This window comes from Bombyx mori, chromosome 17 (assembly GCF_030269925.1).
Source record: "Bombyx mori chromosome 17, ASM3026992v2".
In the NCBI taxonomy this organism is placed as follows: Eukaryota; Metazoa; Arthropoda; class Insecta; order Lepidoptera; family Bombycidae; genus Bombyx; species Bombyx mori.
In genome coordinates, this window is record NC_085123.1 from 8,870,009 (window position 1) to 8,895,370 (window position 25,362).

The window sequence follows — 25,362 nt, forward strand, 5'->3', positions numbered from 1 at the left end:
GGACGAGCTCACAGCCCAGGATGTTAAGTGGTTACTGGAGCCCATAAACATCTACAAGGTAAATGCGCCACCCACCTTGAGATATAAGTTCTAAGGTCTCGGTATAGTTACAACTTCAAACCGAATCGCATTACTGCTTCACGGCAGAAATAGGCAAGGCGGTAGTACCCACCCGTGCGGACTCACAAGAGGTCCTACCACCAGTGAACTCATTGCAATAGACAATGTCATTCCACGCGAGCTCACAACATACCTTAATTGACTTCACAAAATGTATAAGTTAAATGACTACAATACTCCATGTGATCATCAGCTGTTTTACAATCATAAAAAATATATATATCGAGGTTTGAAAGGCCATTTGGTTTAAGCGACATTTCGTTTAATACGCGACATTTATTATTGTAATTAAATGTCCGTTTTATTTGGTATTCATCATCATCATCACGCTTTCCTATTACCCTCTGCTGGGGTGTAGGGCTCGAATCAAATTTTTCCATTTATATCGGTCTTGGGCAGTCTGTTCTAGCTCCTCCCACGTCATGCCCAAGACCCCGAGCTCCTGCTCCACCGAGCGACGCCAAGTTTGGTATTAGCATCAACAATTCGGTGTTTTTAATTGAACTTCAATTAAATTTACCCCATTCTAATAGCTGAAGTTTTTTTTTTACGATATTTTTTCCAAATTATAAATTTTAAATAGCTCTCTCATAATGTGGCCTTTCACCCCTGATATTTATCTGCTGCATCAGGTTAGAAGGAGATGAGATTTATCATAAATAAAAACTCAATTTAATGATTTCAGATTATTTTATTTTTCGTAATCTCTAAAGACTGCGTCTTTTACAAGTTTTTCTAATTAATACGGAACGGATAAGATATTAATATAATATTATTTAATATATTATAGATTATTTACAAATCACTTACAATATAAAAATCCAGTGCATAGATTAATACAAGTGCATTTAATAATAAATAATAATTTGCAAAAAAAAAAATTGTCGATATGTAATAACTACTGGAAAAAAAGATTTCATAATCAAACTGACTGCTTTTCGAAATAAAAGTGCGCGTTAAAATTTAAAATTTTCAATACAAAATTATTTGACACATCCAAATTTTTATTGCTTTGATGGGTGGATGTACTCACGGTCCACTTGGTGTTAAGTGGTTACCAGAGTCCAGGGAGATCTACAACGTAAATGCCGCCACCCAACTTGAGACATGAGTTCTAAGGTCTCCGTTTTTAAAGTACAACGACTACCATTCAGACCGAAACGCATTACTGCATGACGGCAGAAATAGGCAGGATGGTGGGAACTATCTGAGCGGACTCACAAGACGTTCTACCACCACCAGTAAAATACTTGTTATATTAATTTTCATTAATTATTATGTTATGATTCAATTTAATATTTATACATATGTACACTAAGATATAAAACTGTGCATTCTTTTGTTACCTACATTATATATAACAACTTGTTTCCTACGATCTATCACAGGGTGTTCTGAGCTTAGCAAATATATAATGTTATTTACAATAAATAAAGAAAAGATTAACATTTTCAAACGGCATCTACTGAACAAAATTCCGCAATTACAAACATACTTCTGTTTTAATTTTCTCGTAATTACTAAAAAAAAACGAATGTTGGTAACATTAAAATTGAGGTCGGCTGCGCAAAATTGGCCTTAGCTTATCATAGTTAGTATGGAGATAGTGAGGTTCAAATTTACCATTACAATACTTCGTAGGTAAAAGAAATGCGCGCTAAAATGATGTTTACAAAGTCGTCTGTTATCTATGGATGAAACTAGGGATAGGCCAACTTTGCATCAAAATTTATTATGTTTTAAATAAATTGCAATACATAAGCACGAATATGAATTGTGGGTTAGGCCACTTTTGCGTTGACGGCCTCAATTAGTGATGCATTTTTTTACTGTATGTTTTATTTTATTTTAAAGTCTTTTCATACATTCCTTACGTAAAAGTACAAATCTCAACTTATAAATACATTCTAGAAGAATCGCTGGATAAATACAAAACTGCGTCGTGCCATATTGCGTAATATTAGTTTTTATGTTTTTTTGTGATTTATTTAAATAAACACCATTCTTCATTGTACGTTACATTACTCAGGTTTTTTATCAGCCGATAGCCTCGAGAGGCTTCTTCACCTTGACTGATGGTCGAGCTCACAATGTTCAGCCTGAGAGAACTTGCTAAGATCTGCCCTAACAAGATTACTCAGCCAAAACAAAATCATTTGTTAGGTACATATCGACGCTGAAAGGCAAACGTGACTAAGCGACAATAACTGCTTTATACATAAATGATAGGCAATAACCATATTCGATGCGCAAAAAATATATTTCTAGGTGTATTAAAATGATTTCAATCCTAGATCCGTTAAAATAGATTATTTTCAGGTATTTCAACTTTAAATTAGTCTACTGTAAAGTTCACGCATTGTCGCTTAGTCACGTTTGCCTTTCAAGCGTCGATATGTATGTCACAGCATGATCTGACGTGTAACGTAAAACATAAACAATTCCAACATGTTTTTGTTAATAGCCAAAATTATAAAATATACAATTATTATTGAACCTCTTTTAAATATTTTCAATCGACTCACGGGTTTATGCATTTTCTATATTGCGCTGACGTTATCTCTAGAATAGTTTTTTTTTTTGTGTTTGTATTTCCTTCAAATATATTAATTCTCATTTGACTCGAGTCGTAACTTTGAATTTAAAAAAATATATTATAGCTATTCAAAACTTTTATAAAGCAGTATTAATTATTTGACTTCCGTGCTAAAAATAAAGCATAATTAATAAAATCGCTAATCATTTAATTTTGTTCGCGGTCTCAAGTTAATATTACGACACCGGAAGTCCCTTTGACTGCTGATATGATTTACCAGACACGTGATCGTTTACCTCATCCATTAGTTTTATAAAAAAGCATATACATATATGTGTATGTGTAATTTAAGCAACAATTTTGATTTAAAAAATATATCATAATTACCTCATTCATAATGATCAAAGCAAAAATAATATTTTTCGTTGCAAACATTACAGTTCACAAATACCGGACTACGTTGATATACATATAACTTGCACAGTTTTCTTTTTTACTACTTGATTCTGTTTCGAATGTTTCATTAGAACTAATAAATTAAAATAAAATAAACAAATTTTTATTAACTGTGTGTTTCCGTATTTAAAAATTTAAAAATGTCTTTCGCATTAAAATTATTTACGTATTAACCGAGATTTAAATTAGACTAGAAACATTATTGCTGTTCAATTTGAAATGTAACCAAATTTTTGTTTTAAATAAAAGTTTACAATACAACAAATAACAGTAACGATATTTTATTTTATTTTAATGATCAACAAAACGAATTTCATAAATACAATTCACAGTTAGATTAATAAAATCAATACGTAATGAAAAACGAAATATAAGTTTAACTTATAAAATAAGGCTTCGAACCGAGGAACTGTAAACATCCATCCGCACTATTAACTATACAGTCGACTGAGCATTCAACCGTCCGATATGCTCGTTTAGAACCACGCTTCCACATCAAGAACCTCGTGCAATAATTTAATTTCCTGGCAACTATTCGTGGTGAATTACGCGGGCACTAGGTTGCCAGCGTTCAGTGTTAAATGCGCTAAGGCGGCAACACCGAACAAAATAACGCTATGTGTATTAAGAGAGGCTTTACCTGCCAAGCCGCATTCCTGTCCCCGATATTCGAAGCAAAAATTCTGAAAATAAAGTATTTTCATTTTTATTATATTGCGGCTGCCCCATCCTTCAAACCGAAACGCATTTCTGATTCACGGCAGAAATAGGCGGGGCGGTGGTACCTACCCGTGCGGACTCACAAGAGGTCCGACCAACAGTAAAAGTTAATAATAAACAAATTATGAACGAGATATATTCTCGTGTTTCACTTTTGGAATAAAAAATGTTGAAGAATTACATTTTGACGTTTTTTTAAGAATAGTTTTGAAACACGAAGCGAACTAAAGATTCTAAGTAACATTACTTGCTTTCGACGTCGGAAAGTTTATTCTTATCAAAGAAATAATAAAGTTTTGGGAGTCCAGGAAAAATAGGGCCACCGTTATCCGCGAAACTTTTATTTTGTCAAATGCGTCTTTGTGTTATTCGACTGTAGTAAGTACGCTTCTTACGAGTTTCGGAATCGCACTCTACTCAATTAGTTAACAGCAGTGGTAAGTAACATCGGACAAATCTAATCGAGATGGGAATCAATACCAAGATTTATAATGGTCGTATGGTGAGTATTGTGAGCCTGCAGGAGTAGGTTTTTTTTATTTTTTTATTTTTTATTGCTTAGATGGGTGGACGTGCTCACAGCCCACCTGATGTTAAGTGGTTACCGGAGCTCAAAGACATCTACAACGTAAATGCCGCCTCCCACCTTGATATATGAGTTCTAAGGTCTCGGTATAGTTACAACGGCTACCCCACCTTTCAAACCGAAACGCATTACTGCTTCACGGCAGAAATAGCCAGGTGGTGGTACCTACCCGTGCGAACTCACAAGAGGTCCTACCACCAGTAATTACGCAAATTATAATTTTGCGGGTTCCAATTTTATTCTTCACCGTGGAAGTCAATCGTGAACATTTGTTAAGTACGCATTTGGTACCCGCTTGCGGGATTCGAATACCGTTGCATCGCTCGACACGAATGCACCGAACGTTTTATCTTTTAGGCCACGATGACCTTTAAACTGACTAAGTGCTAAGTACTGAATCTGTCGTGAAACAGTAATGTTAGGTCGTTTCGGTTTGAAAGGTCAAGCCGTTGTACTACAGAACTGAGACTTAGAACTTATGTCACAAAATGGGCGGCGGCATTTGCGACATTGATGTCTATATGGGCTCCGGTAACTTAACACTAGGTGGGCCGTAACCTCGTTAACATTTAAGAACAATATTTAAAAAAAATATAACTAATAAAAAATGTATCTAAGAATTATTAATTTAAAAAGTAGAAAGGGCACTTTATCATCACCAGTTTACTAGCCTAAAGTATATTATATTTAGCTTTTGTCCACACTTTCTCTTATCCCACTTCGAATAATTGTGGGTGAACATTTAATAATTCTGATTCATAGATAGTCATATAGAGTATCATTATGATCCGAATGAAAATATAGACAAATGTTATTCTACAAAAGGACGGCGATATCTAAGTCACTTGTTCAACCGCTTCACATATAAATAGTTTTAAAACGATTGAATTTCCTGCACATACCTTAATGATATTCGATGCCATGCTTTTCAGGAATTCGCTGGTGAACAAGGCAGCCTCATCTCCGCAAGCCTTTAGAACTGTCTGCTCAGAGCACAGTAGATACTCTTGGAATGAACTGGAAATAATATTGTATGATTAAATAATTTCACTTTTTTTTCTCTTATAATTTTTAGATACTAGCTGTACCCGTCCGCTTCGCTGGGCATTGAAAATTAACATTATTATTTCTCACCCCCACAAAGATTCTCATCATTAACGCCCTGCTCTGGTTTAGGGAGTCATACTCATATAAATATTATCCATTAAGTGCATGTATTTTCTACATGGATACCAAATTTCAAGTCAATCGGATGGATGGTTCAGTAGTTATAACGGAACATCCGTAAAAACCACTGTAGATTTATATATTAGTATAGATTACTATACTGTTACTTAAGAAATTGAATAGCAAATATTTTTTTAGTATCTGCGTACGATTACTCCAAGGAGTATGTTCCGACTTTTTGGCGGGAACGCGAGGAGTGAAGTTGTGTGATTTGTTTTATTTTGTCTATTTAGTGTATCTTCAGGTTTAAATGTGTAATAATGGTGGTTTATTAACTGTTCAATATCTGTGACAGTGCACAAATGTGGGAAAATGAAATAAAACTGCTCGGGTTCCTCCAAAAAGTCCACTGAAAAAATCTCAGTCAAGGACCACCATTTTATTAAGATTATATTTCATCCCATATCATCTCATCTCATCTCATTTCTTTTAATTTCATCCCAGTTGATTAATGTCTCAAATTAATCTTCTTCATTTCATTTCATTTTATTTCATTTCACTCCATATTTATCATTTTTCATAAGATTAAAAATTAAAATAAGACTTGACCTAAAGGCCTCAGTTACCAGGTCATAAAATCCCTTAAAAAAATAAAAAGGAATATGTTCCGAATATTTTGAAATAATATATGTAGATTAAATTTTTTAAAACGAAACTAATAAAAGAAACGTTTAAATGTTTAGAAAAATTATTAAACATGTATATTATGTAAAAGTCGAGTCTCATATATTAGTTATCTATGAAGTCGACTTGGGCAATGTATGTACATCAGCTATGTATAAATAGTTTTTATCTGTTTAGAAACTTTAACGCTGCTAACAAAAAAGGAAAGAAAAATGTCAACGACAAAACAACAGAGAAAAAATACATTTTGAATCGTCCGTTATAATCGACGAATTTTAACTAGTGGACGAATATTCGTGTATAAATAATAATAATTTATTTGAATAGTTAATTATTGTTTTGTATACTACAACGCACAAAAAAATCGTGTTGATGAACGCGTAATCTAAAGCAAAAATTACAGACGAATGCCTTCGTTGTACCCTCAAAGTTGTGGGTCCAACGGCCAACGCGATTGCCGAATATAATTGCGATATAATTGCCGAATATATTTTTATATAGATATATATTTTTATATAGCTCTGTAATTTGGTTTTTTTTTTTTACGTTAACTATGTATATAAGTATAAACAAAGTGCCAAATGTATGACAGAATATCGCCCGAAAAAGGCTTAGCTTATTTCTTTTTCATTGTCGTCGTCAATTCAATTTACTCTTTTCTTTTTTAAATCATCATTAAAAATGAGCTTTTTGAATAAAAAAATTGGCACGATTCTATTTTATGCTAAATTCTGACGTTTTCCTATTGAATCATTCCGCGAAATAATTTACAATTTAAAAATTCTACTGTCGTATAAATTGACGAAATAACAACTGTCTGGTCTGGAATTTATCTGGGTATTGAATAACGCTCCTTTGGCTTACGTGATTTAAACCAACAATAAAAACCAGTTTTACGGTTACTTCGGCCGTCAGCCATCCGTGGCCAACACGATAACTGTAAATTGTTTGAAGCGTTGGAAATAAAAAATTAAAATTAAAAGTAAAACTAGCTATAATTCGAATGTGACAACAGCATTTAATTTTAAAACTTTGGACATCCCTAATAAAAGAACAATATGTTCATTAGTTGAACAATACTGTTATAGAAACAAGTTGCTATTAGATTTAGCTCCTCCAATTTGCATCGTATAAGCGCGTTTAGTACTCTATAAAATGTTGCAACTCATAGAATGTTGCATGAATGTTTCTCTTATGTAAATTTAAATACATTGAATTCATTTATTGAGAGTTAGTTTTTGGATTGAATTTTGATAATTATTGTCATCTAGCATATAGTGAAAAGTCTCGATAAAAGACTCGATTGAAGCCTCATTTACACAGAACAAGCATGAGCATATTTACAATGATGTTAAGATTTTTAACACAATGTTGTTCTAAACTGAATTTGGCAAATGAATTACTTTCACAACGAAAATATGTAATCTGATCGGTGAGATACTTTTCGACAACTGCAAATCACGCTCCGATATGATTACCACTAAATGTATGAAATGGATATATTTGTTGATATTACTTAGGAAGTCCTCCTCCTCATGGTCTAAAAGGCTAAAACGCCCAGTGTATTTGTATTGAGCGATGCGAGTGTGTTGGTGTTCGAATCCCGTTGGTACTAATTTTTCTAATGAAATACAGACTTTACAAATGTTCACGAATTACTTCCATGGTGAAGGAATAGCATAGTGCATAAAAATCAAATCCGCAAAAATTTTAATTTGCGTATTAAGTGGTGTAAGACCGCACGGGTAGGTACCACCACCCTGCCTATTTCTGCCGCGAAGCAGTAATACGTTTCGCTTTGAAAGGTAGGGCAGCCTTCTGTAAAATATCAGTATATTTTAGAACTCGTGTCTCAAGGTGGATGGTGGCCTTTAGGTTGTAAGTATTTATGGACTCTGGGAACCACTTAACACCAGGTGAGCCGATAGGTCATTCAGCCATTTGAGCAATAAAAAATAATAATTTACATCTGTTGTACACTGATAACATTAGTGACGTTTCTAGAAAACTGTATTTTCATCATTCATCGGATAAACCATGTTGTGAGCAGCACGTAGATAACAAAACAAATATTCATATTAAAAAAAATTTAAAGATAAATTGTACATTTCTGCTGCACTTCTATTTAACAATATAAAGTGTAAGATTTTTAGTAGTAAAATGTAAGAATTTGGATACACTTGAAGATGTTTTCAGTAAAGTACTTGGGACCAAAGCATTTTTGTATGACAGTAGTTTGAGTGTTCTTTAAAAATATGGGTCGCGGTCTCGTCTCGATACTTTAATTTCTTTTATTCGAACCTGAAAGTCTATTGAGGATAGCGATAAAGAGAAATAATCAGCCTGTGTAAGGCTCATGATTGAAATACAAAAATATGAACAAACAGCCTATTCCCGTTAAAAATTTCCTTCGAATGAGAAAAACAACATTGGAAAAAACTAGTTTTAAAACCTATATCATGTTAACACGATTATTTCAATTCGTTCACTGGGGTATTGCATTTTATTTTGATGCTTCTGAAAACAAAAATATTCCCATTGTTTTTGTTCAACTCTCCGATGCGTCAGTGAACATGCAGCGGTGTATATATCCTGAGATAACGTACGAATGTTTCAACTAGGAAAAACTGAGCGGAACACAAAAATACTATAGAAGGGAACAGATTACTCATGGAAATGCATGTATGTAGCTTCGTTTTCGTTGTCTAGTTTTATTTGTTCAAAAAGCAGATTAGTGAATGGGTTGCAAAAGCCGCGTTCGTGGAAAAACTAAAAAATATATATATACATTAAAAACTCCTTGACCAAATTACTGGTTGGTTTGGCAATTTTATAAAAAAGCACCCACTTTGAGATATAAGTTCTAAGGTCTGAATTATAGTTACAACGGCTGCCCCACCCTTCAAACCGAAACGCATTACTGCTTCACGGCAGAAATAGGCAGGGTGGTGGTACCTACCCGTGCGGACTCACAAGAGGTCCTACCACCAGTAATTACGCAAATTATAATTTTGCGGGTTTCATTTTTATTACACGATGTTATTCCTTCACCGTGGAAATCAATCGTGAACATTTGTTGAGTACGTATTTCATTACAAAAATTGGTACCCGCCAGCGGGATTCGAACAGCGGTGCATCGCTAAACACGAATGTACCGGACGTCTTATCCGTTAGGCCACGACGACTTCAGTAATTCACTTTTAATCCCACCAGTATTTTTCATGCAGACTGAGTAGCTCGTTTCTAATGAAACTAGGCGGGGTCCATGTTGACATCGCCGAGAAGTGTAAAGGTTTATAAAATGCTTCTATATTTTTAAATAATGATTATTTTATTCTTAATTAATTCTCAGAATTTAATTCGCGCTATGCGATAAAAACCCAGTAAGTTATGTAAAAGCTATCTGGTATTAACAATAAATGTTTGAACAATTGTTCGAAATGAGTGCGATAAAGGAATCATTAAAACGACAAAAAACCTTAAGTGCCCCGGTTAATCCGTTTCGAATCTTAATCAGACTTTAACGGCAGAAGCTAAGCAAAAAATGTATTTAGTATGGTATTATCGGCTTACGCAGAGATTTGGAAAATATTAAGCGAAACCCATAAAATTAATGAACCTCTGATTTGCATCCGAATATTTAAAATCGTTTAACATGTTTTTTTTCGTTGGTGATTCGTAAATTAAGTGTTGAGATGAAAGCATAATATTATATCTAAGTTAATGCAAATTAGATTTTTCTTTCTGGGTGTGACCAACTCGTGTATGTGTTCAAATTTTATTCGACATTTTTAGCTAGCGCTATGACATGTCCTTCTTCAAACGAGGCTTGTGGAGAGTATTAAACGGTAGGCAGCAGCTTGGCTCTGCCCCTGGCATTGCTGACATCCATGAGCGACGGTAACCACTCACCATCAGGTGGGCCGTATGATCGTCTGCCTATACGGCAATAAAAATAAAAAAGGTACTTCTAGATTTTTTTATTGCTTAGATGGGTGGACGAGCACACAGCCCACTTGGTGTTAAGTGGTTACTGGAGCCCATAGATATCTATAACGTAAATGCGCCACCCACCTTGAGATGTAAGTTCTAAGGTCTCAGTAAATGAAGTTACAGCTACTGCCCCACCCTTCAAACCGAAACGCATTACTGCCTCACTGCAGAAATAGGCGGGGTGGTGGTACCTACCCGTACGGACTCACAAGAGGTCCTACCACCAGTAACTATTATAGATACTTCTTGTAGGAGTAGTAGATACTTCTTGGCAACAAAGGCTCACTTGTTTTTAACAGTAACAATGTTATATAATTAAATGCTTCCTTTTTGTACTATATTAGACTCTCATTTACAAAGTCGTGTTAGTTCGCTGTTCTTTTAATTAACAAGAGGATAAATCAACAACCTTTCGCTACTATGAGATTATTATGATTACGTAACCTAACTATATCTAATTTCTATGTTCTGAAAAGAAAAACTCGAATCTTTTTAAACATTTCTCTGTTATCAACCGACGAATCAATAGTTCCGAAAAAACCCTCTGGAGAAATACGTTCGTATTACGTCAGGAGACAGGACTAAGAGACCCTAAATTGTGTTTTCAATCTAATACAAGATTCAGGGAAGGCTTTAATAGTGTTTCAATGATGACGATGATGGGCCGTGGTCAAACTGGAGTTATCCGAGCCCAACACAATGTGAACACTGTGACCAACATTAAAACAACGGCTGATACATCATATGTGTGTCAATCCGTAACATGTAGATGATTGAACTCCAGAAATAGGCAGGACGATGGTGAATCCCTCTGACTCCTATACTAACTTACGATACGTTCTTCAGTTAATGTTAAAACTCATATTTAAAATGTCATAATGGCCATTTTTGTCGCGAGAGTCATGCTTGGTTTGGAGTGTGGAAGAGCCTTAATACAATGAAATTGGGGGTTCGACCTCATGCCTCAAGATCGTTGACGGTATCTATAGACAATAAAAAAAAATGTTTTACACCGAACATTGAATATTTAATTTTAAGTCTCGAGATCATCTTTTAGAATTCCGCAGAAGTTTCCTTGACAACTTCCATGACAGTTTAATTTGTGGAACTCAAATTGAGTGACGCCATTCATTAGTCGTACTGGCAGATGTCTCAATCAGACCTCGTTTTTAATAAGTTCCGTTTTTTATTTTCAATTCTGTGTTCGAATTAATTTAATGGTGATTTTTTTTTGAAGAAAATTGTTTTCTAAGTGTCGCCCTGAAACCTTAATTATTTGAACGAGAAAAGTTTCCGCGTAATGAAGTATTCAGTTGGGGAAACACTTTTGAGTGGTTATTTAAAAATTTAAATTTTGTTTTTTGATTTTTTTTTTGTTTTAGTATTAGTCAAATAGTATTTTTTTAAATCTAAAATTTAATTAAACACATAAAAAGTAAAAGTCAATTTAAAGTAACAGTAACAAATTAATTAACAGTAAATATTATTCTTTTTGGTTTTGTGTTTTTTCTAAATGATATTATATATTTTCGCGTTTAAAATGTAATCGAAGGAATGCCGTTCGAACGTGTTCATGTCATAAGATCCGGTTCTCGGATGTGACACTGCGTATTTAGATCGATTTTTATAGCATAAGTTTTTATTTTTTAAATGTTACGTAGATGGGCAAACGAACCGAAGCCAACCGGTTGTTGAGGAGTAAAAGGATACCATAGAGAACTTTTTTTTGTCTCCCTATTCGCTGGTAGTTTAAGAGGCTATTCCCGCCATTTTCTAACACTAGCCCTAGCAAGAGCAGTGCTTCGCAGAATCTACCACCACATCGAGACACGAAATGAGGTCACGAAATGCCGTGAGATTGTCTAGTACAATAAAACTACATAAATAAGTCATTAAATATGATCTGTTTATGAGTGGATAGCACGTAAATTCGCATACCTACATGTACTCTAATGATAAATACTCACCAACAAACAGTCTTCAAGTAGTCTTCGTGTGTTGTTGACATATCATCAGTCTGATACTCATTACGGCTACTCAAAGTGGTCAATGTAACTTCATAGTTCTTACTGCATACTTCGTATTCTGATCGGACGCTTTTCACACAAGTCGCATGTTTCAGGTATTCATCCTGGTATTCACCTCTGGTGCACAATCTTTGGACGACGTCCGTGATGCCAGCGTAGATCCGACGGAAGAGGAATTTCTCGCGTTTCTCCATACACGCGTCCGTGTAGTTGTCTATGCATTTGATACCGGCAAGGAGGTCTCTGTAACGAAAGCGTATGTTATCTATTGTATTTGTTTATTCTGTTTTTAAAATAGCCCAACAGAATAAGTCTCGAAGTTGTTGTGGCCTTAAGGATAAGACGTCCGGTGCATTCGTATGTAGCGATGCACCGGTGTTCGAATCCCGCAGGCGGGTACCAATTTTTCTAATGAAATACGTACTCAACAAATGTTCACGACTGACTTCAACGGTAAAGAAATAACATCGTGTAATAAAAATCAAACCCGCAAAATTATAATTTGCGTAATCACTGGTGGTAGGACCTCTTGGGAGTCCGCACGGGTAGGTACCACCACCCCGCCTATTTCCGCCGTGAAGCAGTAATGCGTTTCGGTTCGAAGGGTGGGGTATACTGAGATCTTAAAACTTATATCTTGAGGTGGGTGGCGCATTTACGTTGTAGATGTATATGGGCTCCAGTAACCACTTAACACCAGGTGGGCTGTGAGCTCGTCCAACCATCTAAGCAATAAAAATAAAAAAAAGAATACTGGTGGCAGGACCTCTTGTGAGTCCGCGCGTTTCGGTTTGAAGGGTGGGGCAGCCGTTGTAACTATACTTGAGACCTTAGAACTTATATCTCAAGGTGGGTGGCGCATTTACGTTATAGATGTCTATGAGCTCCAGTAACCACTTAACACCAGGTGGGCTGTGAACTCGTCCAATCACCTGAGCAATAAAAAAAAATTTGAAATTACTTCACCGTGACACTCGATTAATAAAGAAACTGGTTTTTGGCGTTGATAGACAAGAATCGAGAAGTCAACCACAGCCCTTGGCCTTGAGACGTACGTATAATAACCCGAAAGTTCTATTCAAAGTAACTTCTACTCTTTAATATTTTCTCAAATTTTCGTAGACACAATTAAAACTACTTTCACGATTCAATACCGAGTTTTTAGTTTTTATTGTTATCACATAGCACTTTTAGAATTGAAGAGGCTTAACTAAAAACTTTAAGAAAATTAGTTTTTAACTTTGAACGACTTATAAACATGTACCTATTCTATTAGTTTATAAAATTAAACAGTATCTTTTAGTTTAGAAAAGGATAAAGTACTATTTATTTCTCTTTTAAATGAAGCGCATACTTTATAGTATTGAAAGCGAAAAATAAAATATTTACAATTTAGGTACATATTCTTTTTAATTTTTTATTTATCATCGCATTAATCATACTCAAAAAACAGTAATCAAATATGGAGTATATTTCTGAAAAATATAATAAAACATAAATAACTAATTACACTTCAGGATAAAAAATTTGGATGAGATAATACAAATTTCCTACATATAAATATCACAATCCTATTTAAGAGTTCAGTATCGAAAAATCTGTAATATATAGATAATTAATCGCTGGTCGTAGATTGAAACTCTTTCAATGGACGATAAGCTTAATAAGTTAAACACGGGTCATCAATTAACCCGCACAAATTCAATTTATTGGTTGCGAGAATTGCTTCTAATAACTTCTGTCAATTTTGGAATGTTCATCGCAAGTAAGTGAATCTTTTGAAGCCCACATCTGGGTAGGGTGTCAAAGGTTTGTCCTGGAAGGCGATGCTCGACTTCTGCGAGTCCACCATTTCGCAGGAGACGGTGGAACGAGAGAAGGAGGCCTCATCCCTTTCCGCACCTATCCTTCACCGCTAAGCCGGGGGCCGGAGAAGGACTTTTACCCGACTTCAGGCCTTGTAGGACGCGACCTCCCCCCGGTGAAGGTCACGGGGCGACCTGAGGGGGCAATACCGCGCAGCGTGCTTCCTGCGCTCTAGCGCGCTGCATGGTAGCAGTTGAACGGAATCGTTGTTTAGTGCAACCGGTTGGCGGTGTATCGCGTTCCGAGCTGACAGGCTGGTTCTGGCCAGCGGGGTATTCCGGAACATCAGCAGCATCATCTGGGGCAGCCTTTCAGGCTGCCGTATCGAGACGGTCGACAGAGTCGTCGACGACCTGTCGGTCGGGCATCCTAGGGATGGCGCCGCGAGTTTGGTTGTAGTGTTGACCGCGGGAACCCCCTACTCTACCAAGGTTCTGACTCTGGGCCGAGAGAGTGCAAGGGGAGTCGTTAAGTGGGCAGAGCCCTAAAACATTCTTGGGTCCGCGGTGTACCCTCTACATCTGCAGACCGTCAAGTCTTACATATTCCGAGCGCCCCCTAGGCGCAGGGAACTCGTAGAAGGTTCGGCCCGCAGACCAAAAAAATATATCCGATGCATTTAAATTTCGAATCTCTCTGTTATCAGTAAGTATAAATGAATAGATGTCGATTACCATAATTTCTGGTTAAATAATTTCCTATTTCCATTTTCTGATCTCTGTATGTGGTGGTGACAACATTCCATTGTGTTCACTCGCGTGCATAGGCCGATAAAAAATCAGCAGTTAACGTGGAAGCGCAGTGAACGGAATTACTGAATAACTTTAAAAGATACTTATTTTGTTATCTCTTTTTTATTATACAAACAATACCATTTAAACTATATACGTGAGATTAAATTAAAATTCCCTGTAGGTATACATTTCTTACTGATTATAAAGATATATCTGTCGTATTACACCTATTAAGTCGAAACATTATGAAGATTCTCTTTGAACTTAGCTCCGTAATTTGTTATTAACCGCGCGGACCGCAGCAAAGTGCCCCATTGGCTATTCAGAGGGAGTCGTAAAGCTTACACTGAACTTACCCAGTCAGACAACTAGTTTCGAATTGCTATTTACCACAAACAAGGGCTCTAAATTAAGACGAGCTAACTGTATAACTGCCGAGCCGTTCCGGTGTCGGGAGTCACTCGTTTGCGTCATCTTCATCAAAACTTTCACATGTTTCGGAAAATTAAACGCAAATGAGAAGACTTGCCAGCGATATCCTGTATACGAATATTTTATTATATATTTATACTTTGTTGTTATTCATAATGTGGAGTCCAAAAATTTTGCCATCACGAGAAGGCTGGCAGATGTGATACATTGATATTATTTTGTACAAGTATAGGTGCAACAAAGGATAATTATTACGACAGGAAATTCATGTGGCATAATGAAAATTAAAATATGAATATTAAGAAACAGTCGCTTGCGTATGGCGACGCGTCACCACGGCATGCGTCGCCACGCCAGCAATCAAGTTTTACGTGCGACTATCATGATTCTTTTGCCCCAGTCACCTGGGGTCGACGCAACATGTTTTCTCCTTCCATACTCCTCTGTCATATACCGTTTCTTCGCTCACTCCCCTCTAACACATATCGTCTTTCACACAATCCATCCATTTCTTCTTAGGTCTATCTCTTCCTCCATTTACGCGCGACTATAGATGTTTCATATCAAAAATGTAAGTTATTAATTGTGAATTTTGTTCGTGATTTATATTTCCTAAACAAACATTTTATATTTATAATAGGATTAACATTAAACTAAAATATGTATTGAGTTAGTAATTCTCAGTGCAGTGGTCTAAAATAGCCATGTCTTCCCAGTGGGCGTCTTAAAATGCGCCTAAGAGATTCGGATTCAAGGAAAATGTCGAGCAGCGATCTTTAAGTATTGTGGTCTAACTGGCCAACCGCCATTTTCTAGTACTAGGGTGTATTATTGTCAGCCAGCATCGTACCATCCAGCCGATTTTTGTCGTGAAGTAATCATACGATTAGAAAGATGGAGCAGCCGTAATACTGAGATTTAGACCTGTCAAGAAAGTGACATTTACGTTGTGGTATCCATGGACCCCGGTAATCAATTACACAAAGTAGGCCATAGGGTAATAAATAAAGGAAAACTGAAGAAAAAAGCCCGATACAATAGACACTTGATTTCTTGCGTAAGCATTTTCCATACAAGGAAGCCTTATTCAATCGAAACAATTGTCTCGTGCGTTGAAGGAAAATTAGTTTATGAGTTTGTTTACAAAACGTGGCTTAGCGCAGTTTATATTGTTTGTTAACGTTGTGTCCGAATGTTTGCATAACAAATTTTAACCTTAAAGTTTTGTTTACACAAATCATTGTGCAGTATTAAAAGTTTGCACACAACTTTGTTCGGGGAATTACGTTTTAAAGTCGTGCTTCTCAAATATTTTCGAATTAAATCAGTAATATAATCATATTCTAACAGCAGGAGACAAGTTCTTAAGTTTCATGACACCTCAGTAATGTATTTTTGGTACATTTGTAGATTTAAAAATGTATGGGTTGTCCTTCGGTAATCTAGTAAAACATTGTAAAGTTTCTGTCGGTACTCCAGGGAAATTCTGGTATGAAGATATTCTTTCCTATCTTTAAGATACGATAGCTAAGTTAGCCGCGACTCTTTTCAATAAATGAGTTTATTAATTTCAACCTGTCATCGATTCCTTCCGACTTCGATTTAGTAACGACAAAGCTTGACCGAACTTCACTATTTTATATTATTATTTAAAACTCAAAATTAAGTACTATACGATTTTGAGGATTGACAGTGTTATTGTTATTAGTAGTAAAAGTAGTTTTAATTCAGATCGTGATAAATGTATTTAATTAAAGTTCATCTTACATGCAGCTCTTGTCCAAATCGTCACGCGTTAGTGCGAAACTTATGTTGGGAGAACTGAGAACCGGTAGCCCCATGGAACACCTCTGAAGCAGGTCTTCATACTTGTTACAATTCTCCTTAACGGCATCTGTCACAAAGATAATATTTTTGTTAGCTTTGAAGTGCTGAGTTCTTGATTGTACTTTTTTTTTTTAATGATTGAAAGATTACTGGTGGCCCGAAGGCCTTTCCAGCTTCTCCAGGACCGGTGGGCAATCAAAGGCTCAGCCACGGTATCTTGATTGTACTGTGAGTCCCCACGGATTGATTTTATTTAATACTACGAGTATACTCTTCCAAAAGTCAAACTGAAAAGTTTACTCAATAAAACAAAATGTGTGTGTGTGCAAAGTCACACACGGTAGAAGTGAAACTTATAAAATATAAAAATAATCGCAAGGGTCAACCACTCCGCAGTGCAATGGAGCAGCCGCACCCCGGGGAAACCGCCTGCACGATCACGGTAGCCCGACGCCAGGTAGGTATGATTTAGCAAGAGAAATACGAGAACATCTATCAACTGTGTAACATCTCGTCACCGCGATTCAGGAATTGTTGAATGTACGAGCAGCGACATCTATTGATATAAATAAATAGAAATAAATAAACATGGCGCGTAACGGAAGAAATTAAAATGGCGCGTAACCGAAAAACGTTACATACGTTTTTTCCTCCCTACGTCGATAAAGAAGTTTCACTTCAATAATGTGTTACCTCAATTCGACTGACACTACGTCACTAGTAATATGTATATGTTGCTTAAATGCAAAAGAGCGATAAAATTCACATAGTAGTATTTAGGTATAATTTACAAATGTCCAAGTAAATAAGTGTGATTTTATTAATAATTCACTCACATAAAAACACATTTTATCTTTGCAGAGCAAATACAATACGCTAAATCAACGCTTTTAAACTTCTGAATTCTAATGATGAAGAGGATGTCATATGTAAACAGTAGTATTATTATTCCGCACACTTGAAACAATATTTTACATTTAAGGATGGCCTTGTCGCCTTTTTCGTACAGCCAGATATGAATTGCTTTGTTTTCAATTACTATTACTTACATAGATGAATAAGCTCACGATCCAACTGTTTTTAAATGTTACCTGCGTCCTTAGACATCAAAATGCGAATGCCACCACTCACCTTGAACCATGAAGTCGAAGTTTTTGAAGTGAAAACTTCTTTAGAATCGTTGTGATTTCAAACCGGATGCAACGGAAAAAACGACAGGTAAGAGACACAAATACAAAAATGTGTAGGATGAAGCCAGCAAAGAATGAGACAGAAATATACATACTATTTAATACAGCGCCATCTGTGAGATTTTTTAATACTAACGTGTGTATGAAAGCTCTTGTAGTGAATTTTAATTTAGGATTATACGTGAAATTAAAATATCAATTCACAGAGGGCGCTACCTTACAATTATTTACTAATGACAAAATTTTACATATACTAAAGACGTTTAGGATAATTGTATTTTAATTTTGGAAGGTTTCACTTCTACCACGTGTGAATTGCACACATGTATTTTTTTTTTATTGCCCTTGTAGGCAGACGAGCGCACGGCCCACCTGATGGTGAGTGGTTACCGTCGCCCATGGACTTCAGCAATGCCAGCCGCCTAGCAAGCCGCAAAGCCGCTGGCTACCGTATTGTATTATCAAGTGTATTGTAGAATAAGCTATTCCACTCTGCAAATCGGAGCACATAACTTCTTCGCGGCAGAAATAGGAAAGAAGATGATAACAATCCATGCGAGTTTAACAAACGCCCTACTGCCAGTAAGTGCCTATTCTCGATCGAAGTACACTAGTAAAATATTCAATGGACTCTGCTGCCCATTATTTGAAATCATCTTTAGTCGCCTTTTACGAAGCCTATAAAATGATAAAGGATGGTGCTATTCTACACTGCACAGCCCGTATTTACGTATTTTATTATTACATCTGAATAGTATCCGAGAAAGTTCACTGAAAAGTACTTCCCAGCGTGGATTGCAACAGAGATACTGTTACACATGCCTGTCAATACCAAAAAAATAATCTAAAACTCGTCTGCAATTAAAATAACGAATTGATAGTTTATGATTTAACAAGAAAACGAAAGATATTCAATATTTTTATAATATTATCAATAATACATTAACTACATAGATAGATAGATATCTCTAGCTTATTTATTTTAATACAAAACAAATTTCGAGCTTTTTTTTTATTGCTTTATGGGTGGACGAGCTCACAGCCCACCTGGTGTTAAACACTTTTAGTTTTAAAAGAACACCTTTTAGTTTTTATTATAAGCTTTGTTCAACGTTGGGAGCTTTTTTATTATTTACAAAGTACATTAAAGCGAATCTAAAATGATTCTGGACTTAGTATTTTTATTTATTTTTATTGCTTAGATGGGTAGACGAGCTCACAGCCCACCTGGTGTTAAGTGGTTACTGGAGCCCATAGACATCCACAACGCAAATGCGCCACCCACCCTGAGATATAAGTTCTAAGGTGTCAAGTATAGTTACAACGGCTGCCCCACCCTTCAAACCGAAACGCATTACTGCTTCACGGCAGAAATAGGCAGGGTGGTGGTACCTACCCGCGCGGACTCACAAAAGGCCCTACCACCAGTAATTACGCAAATTATAATTTTGCGGGTTTGATTTTTATTACACGATATTCCTTCACCGTGGAAGTCAATCGTGAACATTTGTTGAGTACGTATTTCATTAGAAAAATTGGTACCCGCCTGGGATTCGAACACTCGTGCAACGCTCAACACGAATACACCGGACATCTTATCCGTTAGGCCACGACGACTTCACTTTTTAAGATATTTAAAAGAAGACAATGAAGAAGAGAAAGGAAAGCTTAGTACGCAGAAATAGGTACACACTATCAACAATAAAAACCAAGCCAAGGATGTCTCCTTATAATTAGGGTAGGGTTAGATAATATATGCATGTCTGCAAGCATTACCAAAAAATATTTAATTACTATTACTCAACCATTCTAATTAGGATATGGACTCCGGCAATCATTAACACCAGATACATCCTGAGCTCATTGTTCATCTATGCAATAAAAAATATATTTAATTTTTTATTACATTTTAACCACATCTAAGCAGATAAATATAAATTGACCAATATCTAAACTAATTAAATGTTCAATCTCCGTTAAGGATGACTCATTAATTAGGAAGGCAATCGAAAAACCCGTTTGTAAATTTAATGATTGGTAAAATTCGGCCCGATTTCGTGTGAATTTAAGGAAAATAATTTAATGGTTAACTATTCATTTTATACTCTTATTAAGGTTATAATTTAAAGTCGTGGTAGAATTGATCAAAATATTGAGACTAGGTTTTTCATCTCATTTAAGTCAAAACCTTGTCGATCATAATAGAAATGGCAGGTACGCTTTGATCTGGCGAAAGCTTTCAAAGTTTATTTGAAAACGGAAAGCTGAGGTTCGGAAGTCCTCTCGATTTCAAGAGAAACCAAAATGCTTTGAACTCGTGTATATCGATGGAGCATCCTCAAGTACGACATCCTGTTTCGAACTTCACGAAAATATAGGGGTAGGGGTTGGATAATTTTAAACGCGATGTGAAAACTAGATTGAAAAAATATCAAAAATAAATAGGTATGTAAGTATATAGGTATAAATAGTATGAAAGGTATCTAAAAGATAACACAACATTACAAAAAAAGTTCGTTCTTTGTCCTAACGTTTATACTAGGTTTTTCTGGTTAATTATTCACAAAAAAGAAAATAAAAAACCTATTTTTGGTATAAAGTTTGCTTTTGTGATAGTTATAGTAATAATACTTATTTTTCAATTTTTTTATAATATAAATATTAATAAATAATAATAATAAATATTTAATAACAATCACGCAATAATTAACTTTAATTCTTTCAAAAAAACCGCGCTATGAGAATTGGGTGTTTACGTTTACACAGTGCCACTAGATGGCACTCGAGTCACAAACAACGATCAGGTGTTTTGGTACAAGCCCAGAAAAACTTAAAATGTCACGAAAGTGTAAATACGATGCTGATGCATTCTGTTTCATATGTGGTCAATTAAAGTTCAAAAGCAAACTGTTTCATGCCATGTAATTTTTTTTGGCCTAATTACGATCTAAAATATCGATATTTTATGCTTTGCAATCAAAGTCAAATTTGGTGTTGACCCGTGTAATGATATGCAATTTCATTATAACTACTTGTGCGCCATCTATCGTATCTTCATGGAATTAAGTCAGAAACCTTATCTGTAGTCTTAAAAATAACGATCAAAAATATTTAATGGGATACATATTATATCAGCTTAGTTTACTTTATTAATATTGTGAGATACAAAAATTTGCAACTAGATCGATGAAACAAGACTAAATTGTTTAATCAAGGTAAAGGGCAAATTAAAAACAACAAAAAAAGTTTAATGCTGAATTATGAATTAATTATTCTGAACCATTAGACCATAGATTCAGTTTGTTTAGTTTTCGAACACGGTTCGTTCCAGTTCGATACTAATTCGATAACATCTATTGGACAGAAAGTACAGTTGTCAGAAATAAACTTTCCTTTCCACTGAATCACTGTGACCATCGAAATCTATGTGTATACCTATTTGTGTTTTACGATCATCAATCTACGTCAGGTCCGGAGTATATCTTGGCCTTGAAAGAATCCTTCGCGGGTTTGTACTTTTTTACGTGGGTAGATTTGATCTATACGCACTTGGTGTTATGCAGTTATCGTGGTTAACAGATGTCACGTAATTATACCCTAAGACTTAATTAGTTCATTCGACTTCATTCATTTGAATTTGATTTACGGCTTACCACAAGACATGACGATTTAGAATTTATCAGATTTATTCGTGTTAGATTTTGTTTTAAAACACGTCCTGTAATAATAATTTTCTTTTGACAGCTTCAAAATTAAAATACGCAATCGGGAAACGCCTCGCATACCGCCAAAACCAGAATTTACTTTTAATAAACGTGAATAATTCTAAGGAATCCATACCTTATTAATTTAAGTTACAACGACGACACGTCATTACGGATCCTCCTGATCCATTAACGATGCTTTTAGGTACCACAAACACCGGTCACCGTCCTCGTCGAACCCGTCGCTTGCGACGAAGGGCTCGACGAGCGATTTAACCCATAGACACAACCCACTGAGTTTCTCGCCGGATCTTCTCAGTGGGTCGCGTTTCCGATCCGGTGGTAGATTCTGCGAGGCACTGCTCTTGCTAGGGTCAGTGTTAGCATCACTCCGGTTGAGCCCCGTGAGCTAATCTACTAGTTAACGTTACGCTGAAATAGCCTCTCAAGGCTATCAGCTGAGGTAAGAAAAAAAAACGACGACGTGGTTTTGAATTGAGATTGTTGTATCAATACAGTAGACACCTAAATATTGTTTTTACGATGTTAAGGCGTACACGCGTCAGCGCGGTCTCGTTACACGCGGTCGCCGCGCACTATGCGCTAGCAGCTGTTCTGCACGCGATTTGAAATTCATCGAGTCTCCGGATTTATCTCGAGACACCTATGAATACCTTTATTTGTTACGTCAGAATTTTATGATATACTTTTCGTATACGACATTAAAAAGTTTTTCAGCTGATCAAATAAAATTGCAAAAACAACAATTAATTATTAATAGCCTTCTTTTATAATTTTAGATTGCGATAAGCCGAGAAGCGATTTTATAATCCAAAATTTAAATATTGAAATTTGGTCATAAGACATCCGTCCGTCTCTCTCTAATGGTAATGGCCTCGAGTATGGCGACATCGTGTGTACCCAGTTTGACAGGTGGTTATTTTTAACAGTGCCGTTCTGAGAAGTATGCATACCAACGGTGTGGTGGGGAGCCGAGCCCACCACGCCGTTCTCTCCCATTGGCTGCTGCAGATCGTACGATGTTTCATGGATGTGTGCGTTGCGTTGTGTGTACCGTACCATACACTCTCGCTGTACAGAAGAATAATCGAGCACCAATTTGAGTAGCGCCGGTCGTCAATTGATTGATTGAATTGCTCTGATGCCTTATGAAGTCATTCTTGCCTTGAAACAATGACGTTCAATTCTTTAATTCATTGCTGATCTGCCATTAATGATTAGAGAGCAAACAATATTTTTTTACATTTGACTGCGTTTTTTGCTTGATTTAAATTATGAAACCGTCTTGTGTTTATGCAGCGATTTTACGTGTTGTGTCAAGGTCACTCCAAATTTGTTGATCAGACTTAATTTAAGTATGTACGGAATAGAGTTTTGACGTAACATTTAGAATTGATGGATTACAGCAACAACGATATAATGGTGTTTCATAATATTCGATAGGTACCTACTTAGCCGCAAACTTCTCAGTTTTAAGCGCTTAGTTTCTGGAGGGGTTTTTTAAAGGAATATCCTATCGCCTTTCCGCACAGAAAGTGTGTTAGTATATAATTTGAACATTACACACACAAGCTATGCATTAGTCGTTAGGTACGGTCTCTCTCGATCATGAAATGAAATAGCTTGAGATTTCGGATTTTAAAAAATTAAAATAATAATTTTTATTACATTTTTTTTATAGTCAACTTTAAACCAACTTATAATATGAGTACGAATAAATAATAAACAAACAAGCTACGTAAATTTTTCTTTTTTTTTTTAATGTCAGTCTTTTCTACTCTGTTTTTCTTGATCTTTATTGGATCAGTTTTTTTTTATGTATTCCTTCCTCACTATGTTTCGTTATGTACTCTTATTTATATTAGGAAATAAAAGTACAATTCCCAAATACAAATACTAAAATAGTGAGAAAAGTTACATGACACATGTTACAAGTTTTACCTTTATCACTTTCACCATGCGTGCAAATAACGTACAGACGGACTTCTTTTCGATTAAGTTTTTAACATACGCACATACATATTTCTAGTAATTTCGTCCTTTGACGTTTTACAACAATTTACTACAAACACGCGATAAAATTTTCATGCTTTGAAGTACTCTGTACGTAAAAATGTGACGTAGTCAATGTTATAATATCTGCACACATGATAGCTGATAGCCTTATCTAGATTAGATGATGTAGTATTTTGCACATAAGTTTTTTTCCAGTTTTTTTGGTATGTTTTCGATCATAAACCTTATCACTGTTTAACACACGACTCAGAAAACCTTGGTTTTATTCCAATGATAAGTTTCAGATTTTGTGTGCGAGTACATTTTTGGCACAATTGATAAGAGGTTTTTTTTTAAACATTCATTGAGATAATCTATGTTACGAGTACGTTCTGAATTCGAAAGGGTTTACTATATTTGAAGCCAAATTTTATCGCGTCTCTAACGACGAACAATAATCGACAATCGAAATCCCTCCAATGGAGCCAACACAAAAACTTTGGGAAAGGCCTTCGTAAATGACTCAATGGAAGCATATCCCCAAGGAATGACAACCGGGAGCGGGGTAACAAAGCTGAGAATGATCGCGAAGCAAATCGCCCATTCCCTTGATGTCCCAGCGCCCGCAAGTCGTTTGTCATCCCCGGCTCGGATGGGGTAACTTTTTGTTCGAACTGCTGACTTCATCAAAACTTTTGTAAGGAAATCGAGCATTATTATCGCAACGCTAATGTGTTCCGATGTTTCTAATCGCTTCGTTTAATCTTGTCAGCGATAAATATGACAGTAAACATTTCTGTCAGAACTACAATGTTATAGTACCAATATAGCGAGATGGCGGATCTGTTAACCCGTAGGCATGTGCATATAATTGTATATCGTATCCGATTTCCGGGGAAACGTTTACGCCTCTCTCTAGTGGGCAATAAATTTGGATTAAATAATTACATCTGACTGCGATAGCAACCAAAACTACGCGAATTAGCTATTAGGCCCTAGATAAACGAATGTATCCATAAATTTATATGTACCTGTATTTCATATACTCTTTATGTAGAACGATAATATATAGACCTTAGAACACTAGGCTACAATCGAATGTAAATAAATGATTCTCACTTAGAATAAAAGTTGTAGCTCTTTGAAAATCAACGAAGGCCCATTTGACCCGCGGGATTATTGTCCGGTCGCTAAAGCAATCATGCACCTTTTCTAAGGTAGGGTTTACCAAAATATCATCTCGGTAACCACTTATCGATTCAGCTTTTTCGTTACACCCCATTCGTGAATTCGAATTTCGAGCG

At 35.8% G+C, this 25,362-nt stretch overlaps 1 protein-coding gene across 2 annotated transcripts in view; it reads right to left on the bottom strand.

The window, feature by feature from the left end:
• Positions 1–791: 791 nt before the first annotated feature.
• Positions 792–25,362, bottom strand: part of LOC101736860 (uncharacterized) — a 37,047-nt gene continuing 12,476 nt past the window's right edge. The window contains exons 1-5 of one of the 2 annotated variants that reach the window (XM_021352106.3): positions 22,179–22,317; positions 17,089–17,215; positions 12,230–12,532; positions 5,321–5,435; positions 792–3,795 (exon numbers count right to left, since the gene is read on the bottom strand). In XM_021352106.3, coding sequence (XP_021207781.1) covers positions 3,658–3,795; positions 5,321–5,435; positions 12,230–12,532; positions 17,089–17,162 — 630 coding nt within the window. In that variant the 5' untranslated portion in view covers positions 17,163–17,215; positions 22,179–22,317 and the 3' untranslated portion in view covers positions 792–3,657. Of the gene's footprint in view, positions 3,796–5,320; positions 5,436–12,229; positions 12,533–17,088; positions 17,216–22,178; positions 22,318–25,362 lie in introns of those variants that run through there. The other variant, XM_004932408.5, reaches the window with a different exon arrangement.